The 5983-nt window shown below is 36.4% G+C and overlaps 1 protein-coding gene across 2 annotated transcripts; it reads right to left on the bottom strand.

Moving 5' to 3' along the window:
- Positions 1–124: 124 nt before the first annotated feature.
- On the bottom strand, positions 125–4942 carry LOC147848661 (paired amphipathic helix protein Sin3-like 3). 2 transcript variants are annotated; one of them, XM_087338242.1, is made up of 13 exons: positions 4529–4942; positions 3149–3289; positions 2899–3073; positions 2651–2749; positions 2396–2542; positions 2028–2313; positions 1818–1951; positions 1558–1633; positions 1453–1482; positions 1116–1345; positions 869–1023; positions 626–747; positions 125–489 (listed from the first exon to the last, which is right to left on the bottom strand). In XM_087338242.1, exons 1-13 carry the CDS (start codon positions 4591–4593, stop codon positions 140–142), a joined length of 2010 nt encoding a protein of 669 aa, XP_087194368.1. In that variant the 5' UTR covers positions 4594–4942; the 3' UTR covers positions 125–139. The 2 variants fall into 2 exon arrangements, with proteins under 2 accessions (XP_087194368.1, XP_087194369.1); XM_087338243.1 differs by lacking the exon at positions 1453–1482.
- Positions 4943–5983: the final 1041 nt, after the last annotated feature.

Below are 5983 nucleotides of genomic sequence, written 5' to 3'. Positions count from 1 at the left end.
AGAAGATTTGTGTTCACCAGTTTCCTCACAGCTCTCCCATAGTTTAATCAAGATAAATAGATAGATAATCCCCAGATGGAACACATGATCATATAGGATATGGAGCATATGCACATTCAGATTCCCATTATATTGACATTTAATATGCTTTGACCTTGTATGATAGCTCTCCTCTATCATTTAATTTAGATATGAATGTGTGCAGATAAGCTTTATCTATATGTCTTTTATCACCTTTCGCACACAAACGCTTTTTATCTTGCTGTTTGAAATGAAAGCTGCGGTGATCGAGTGACTTGTGGTAGTTCTTGGCATAGACTTCAGCCCAAACTTTGTTCATATCTGCCCGACATTTTAACCACTCATCTTGCTTCTGTTTTAGACGATTCATCACAATGGGTAATGCCACTGTCAGATTTTTGCGCAGCAGCTCGAGAACATCAAGACCATGATCTCCATAAATGCGTTCAATACAGCGGAGCTGAATAGCTGGGAAATAGTGAAATAGATATAAGTGGAAGGAAGATTCATATATATATATATATATATATATATATCCTAATGACATCATGGCCAACACAGCTTACAATATGCATTGCATCTAGGTTCTCAAACAAGCAAGTACCTGTTAGATATTCATCAATACTAATTTGTTCTTTAATGTTTTCATCTTGCATCCTTTTCATTAACTCTTCTAAGCGCCTTGTTGTGACACCAGTAGATTCCACAAGCATGTCAAGCTCAAACCTATGTATATTGGGTTCATGGATATATTTTTACATCCACCACATAAGTTCATATCATAACAATTATATCTTTGAATAATATTTAAACTAAGAGAGCTTATATTAAGAATTAAAAAAACTACCTATCATCTTCACATCGAAACAAGCTTTCTTCATACTGATTCTTGCGCATATGCTTGAAAGGAGCTTCTTCACTTCCAGAAGTAACTGACACCCAGGAATCATTGAGCACAATATTTCCTACAGCTGTCCGACAGCTGACCTTAGGTATTGGATACTGCAAGTATTTACTTTTAAGTCAATATTAATGACAGCCAATGCATTTGAAATAGCGTAAGTGAGAACAAATTCATTTTTGAGGGAACATACATTCTCTGGTAGAAGCCTGTAACTAGGAGTACACTGCTTGCACTCAGTTAAATCTAGCTCAGAAATTGGTTTCATCATATACTTGTTTCCACTGGTGGTATTGGAAATCCTCAAAGGATGTTTGTCGGTTTCTTTCTTTTTCTCCATACCTTGTCCTGCATCCCCTTTGTTTTTATCAACAGCATCTTTGTCCCATTTCCACTCTTTTGCAACTAGATTAGATCCATCACCTGGTGTCAAATTTCATCCAACGTCTCTCTCTCTCTCTCTCTCTCTCTCTCTCTCTCTCTCACACACACACACACACGCACACACACATCATCATCTCTGAACTTACTTTTATGAACAATGTTTGCAAGATATCCATCTGCCAAGAAAAAAGCAATATGAATGAGTATTGATATATAGGAGCCTACATGAACTCAAAAATCTGTTTTCTTACCATTCAATTCACAATGTCTCAAAAAATCGTTGAAGCCTTTAATTAAATCTGGAAACTTCAGGAACATTTTATCAACCTGGAGATGGTAAAACATTACTACAAAGTCAACGTAGGAAGTTTTTTCTCTTAATGAGCTATTTGTGGCAAACAAAAGTTGGATGTGATCTCCTGATTTTTGGCTTACAAAGCAAGCACCCAGACCACTGGACTAACCATCCCATAAAAATTTTAATTATTTATGCATAAAAGAGAACACAAACCAGGTAATTCAATCGCTCTCGTGTAATTATTTCTTCACTATAGAGCTTTAGGCACTTCAGGAATTCTTGATAAGTTTCTGCATTTTGTAATGTATCCTTCACCAGCTCAAAGAAACCATGTTGCTTTTGCACAGCTGAGACATTAGAGCTCAAAATCAGATGTCTTCAGAATTAAAAACAAGGCATTCGAGTGATGCATAGAATGCTTACATTTCAAGAGTTTCTTTTCAGCTGAAGGACAGGCAGCACTGTTTCCAACACATGGATCTCCTTTAACACTCTCTAATGTACAAGTCGCATCATTTGCTATTCTCGTAGATTTACATTTGTTAGGCTGCTGATCTTCTGGATACGTCTTATGCTTTCTTTCAATTCCGTGTGGTTCTGTTTGTAGCTTCTTGTGCTGATCTTTATTGCTCTTAATAGCACCAGGATTATGTGTATCAGGTCTTTCTGAGCTACATTCATCTTCAGGTAAAGCTTCAACTGCCTCTCTCTAGTTTTAGACACAAAAACCACTTAAATTACGCCTTGCACATTGTCAGTAAATTAGTATCATGTAGAGATGAAAGGAATACCTTAATAGCCCTTTCAAGCTGTGGTTTGTGAGGTAAAATTGAGTCATCCTGAACTTTAGAATGGGGCTTTACGTAGCCATTAGTATCTGGAAGGAAGCATGCAAATTCTTCCAGAAGATCTGCATGTTCTTTAAATATTATAGAAACCTGGTACCCAATCCTATTGAAATGAGTATAGGAATATGTCTGTTCTATACCAAATCTGGTACTACATTTGATAGAGCACAAAACTATAGTAAAATAAATACAGCATACCTCTTTATACACTTCACTTATTGATTTGCTACCTTTACGATACATATTCAAGATTTCCAAAAATGCTTTATAAACTGTCTCATCATGTTGAAACCTAAACTGGAAAAAATACAATAGCTCCACATAGGTCATCAAACAAAGAAAATGATTATATGATTTAGTGCATACAAAAGGCATGCAGAGGCATGTTGATCTTATTTACATAGCCAATGTGTGTTCCAACATCTAGAAAATAATCCAGGTGGTACCTTGATCTTATTTACATAGTTAATGGCCTGATGAAATTCCACTGGCTGCCGTTTCGGACCTTCTTCAAGCGTTATCTCATAACCTTTTGGAAGAAAAGTATTGAAGCCTAAGATAAGGTCACGGTGACCTTTAAAAAGCTCTTTTACTCTTACTATTACTCCATCTGTATCGATTCTGCAAAGAATCAACATCACAGAAAAATGATGTAAGATATCAAACCTAAGATCTCTCTAACAGACAAGTTCTTACCTTTGAGCTTTGAAGTCTTTCATGACGACGAGGAACTCGTCATACTTCCCTTTATTGTCTCGGAACATCTCTTTCACTGCTCTAAGGTATCCAAGGGCGTCATTTGGAGTCAATCTTTGGGCTTGTCCTTGCTGATTAGACCTGTTTTCCATCACATTTAGATCATGATCATGCAAGCCATGGGCAGGTTGTAGCCTCTACACTCCCATTATAAAGATTCAGAAAGTCGCCTAGGCATGACAAACATGTTCACATAATTTGATCATGTTTATATAGACATATATTAGTAACTTCTTAATTCCCGTCATAAATTCAAAACCTACATTGGGCATGTGTACTATTTAAATCACGAAATAACAATTCTGAAACTCAAAACGAATTTCAATCCTTTCTCTTGAAATCTTGAGATTTAACAAGAAAGCAGTAGCAAGCATTTGAGTGCATGTTACCTAATAGTTCATCTTAGTCACATGGTAAAGATTCTCAAACTCAAATCAACATTCAAAATAAAGCAATCATTTCTTTTGGAATCAAGAGAACCACAAGCACCACCAACACCAAAGGCTATGCTTGATATAAATATACCAATAGCTTCTTAATTCATGCCATAAAGATTAACAAATTTTAACAACCATGCTTTTCTAATGAAATAATGAAATTCCAAACAACATCCAAAATCATTGAAAACACTTGACCATGCTTACCATAGAAGCATCGCAATAGCTCCTAAATGCATGCCATAAATATTCAAATAAAAATTGTGATTTACAATAAAATCCAGAGAAAAGCACTTGATCCTGCTTACAATAGCTTCTTCATTCAAATCATAGAGATTCTGAAACTCAACCAGATCTTGAGATTTGCAAAAATAAAGAACAGAAACAAAAACTCGATCAGGTATACAATAAATATGCATAGATAGCTTCTTCAGAGACATCATACAGATTCTGAAATTCAACCAGAGTGTAAAAGAGAACGAGATTTACAAAATTAGAAACAGGAAAAAATTACTCAATCATGATTACCATAGACATATATACATAATGCTTCTTAATCTATATCACGAAATTTCCGAAACTCAGCCAAATTTCAAAAAAAAGCAATATTTTCTCATGAAATCTTGAGATTTATAAAACAAAGTTAATGGCAAACACTTGATTACTCTTGGTAAATCATGCTTTCCCCTAAACATTTTGAGATTAACAAAGCAAAGAAATCAGCACGAAACCATTTGATAATACCGAACCAATGAAAATCAGCCAATTTCCAAAACAAAGCAAGATTCTCTTTGAAATCTTGAGACCTCGGAAAACGAAAAGGAATCAAGAGGTAAAACGTAAGGAAAACCCAGGGCTTAGAAACAGAAAGAAAAACTCTTACTCTTCCACGCGAAGTCGTTTAGAGGCAGGACCAGCATCAGTATTGTCTTCTCTTTCATGCTTCATATCTCTATATAGATAGATATAAAAAGATAGGAAAGTATAGATAGATAACACAAACTAGAAGGGAAAAAAAATAATTCTTCTCAGGGATTATCTTCTTCTATTCTCCTCTCGTTGCAGATCATCTCTCTTTCTTTCTCTCTCTCTCTCTCTCACTGAATGGAAATTTTGGTAGATCTTCTTGCCAAGCAGAAAATGTCAATGAAGAGCCATCCTTTTACAAACAGAGTAACCGGGTAAGCTTTGAAGAAAGGGGGGAATGAAATTAGATTGCAGAGTGTATTCCTTCCAGTCTGTCTACCTTTCCTTGGTTGTGCTTCAACTGGGGAAGAAGACCATGGCAGAGGGGGAGAGAGAGAGAGAGAAGAAGAAGAAAATAAACAAGGGGATTAATACGAGTGGATGATCTTCCTTCTACCTCAGGTCTCAAAGAAGCAGAAGAAAGCTATGAAGTAGCAATGGGCATGGAGAAATAAGGCAGATGTTGGGTGGTTGTGATTGTTAAGAAGAAGAAGAAGAAGAAGAAGAACGCACACATACACACACACACACACAGAGAGAACTTCAGAAGTATGAAGCTTTCAATCCTAAGAAACAGAGTATATTTTTTTATCTCTCTCTCTCTCACACACAGTCAGTCCTGAAGTTTTTCTTAGAAACAGAGTATGTATGTATGTATGTATGTATGTATGTATGTATATCACAGTCAGTCCTGAAGGTTTTCTTAGAAACAGAGTATGTATGTATGTATGTATGTATGTATGCATGCATGTATATGTATGTATGTATATATGCATGCATGCATGTATATGTATGTATGCATGTATGTATGTGTGTATGTATCTATATGTATGTGTATGTATGTATGTGTGTATATGTATGTGTGTATGTGTATGTATATGTATGTATGAGTATGTATATGTGTGTGTGTATGTATGTATGTATGTATGTATGTATGTATATAATTGGCCATCTAAGATGACATACACAGACTGATTCCACTCACTCACTCATTTATGCCCATCATTGCTTATTTTATGTCCGGGGCCTTTCTTCTTTCGGTGCTCGAACCCCCAACCACTTTGTGCCTCGAAGCACATCCAAACACACCCCGCCACGACACTCTTGGTGCTTTTTTTCCCCCTTGGACAAGATCTACCTATGGCTACTTGCCTGCCTACCTTCTTGAGCTCCTTGTAGGCATTCAAGATAGTTCCTGAGGTCCGTGGCTGCCAGCCAAATGAATGCATCTCATGCTCCTAAGTCCTCGTGCGCATCTGAGACAGTTCCTGAGGTTCCATGCTCTTTTTTCTTGTTAGATCTTGTGCCTGTTATTTGGGCGAGCCTGTGAATATCTCATGGGCCAGTTTTGACTTTAGAAGACGTTAATATA

This window comes from Azolla caroliniana, unplaced genomic scaffold (genome assembly GCF_043228905.1).
Source record: "Azolla caroliniana isolate FFs.n. ecotype wild unplaced genomic scaffold, voAzoCaro1.0.p SCAF_269, whole genome shotgun sequence".
Lineage (NCBI taxonomy): Eukaryota > Viridiplantae > Streptophyta > Polypodiopsida > Salviniales > Salviniaceae > Azolla > Azolla caroliniana.
Note: the sequence above shows the minus strand (reverse complement) of the source record. Positions and strands in the feature narration are given on the sequence as shown.

Excerpts from the sequence above, each read along its gene's own strand:
- LOC147848661 (XM_087338242.1), bottom strand. The coding sequence starts at position 4,593 with ATGAAGCATGAAAGAGAAGACAATACTGATGCTGGTCCTGCCTCTAAA. Across the intron at positions 2,314-2,395 it reads AGCTTGAAAGGGCTATTAAG|AGAGAGGCAGTTGAAGCTTT; the intron begins GTATTCCTTTCA and ends GTCTAAAACTAG. Across the intron at positions 1,634-1,817 it reads GAGAGCGATTGAATTACCTG|GTTGATAAAATGTTCCTGAA; the intron begins GTTTGTGTTCTC and ends TACCATCTCCAG.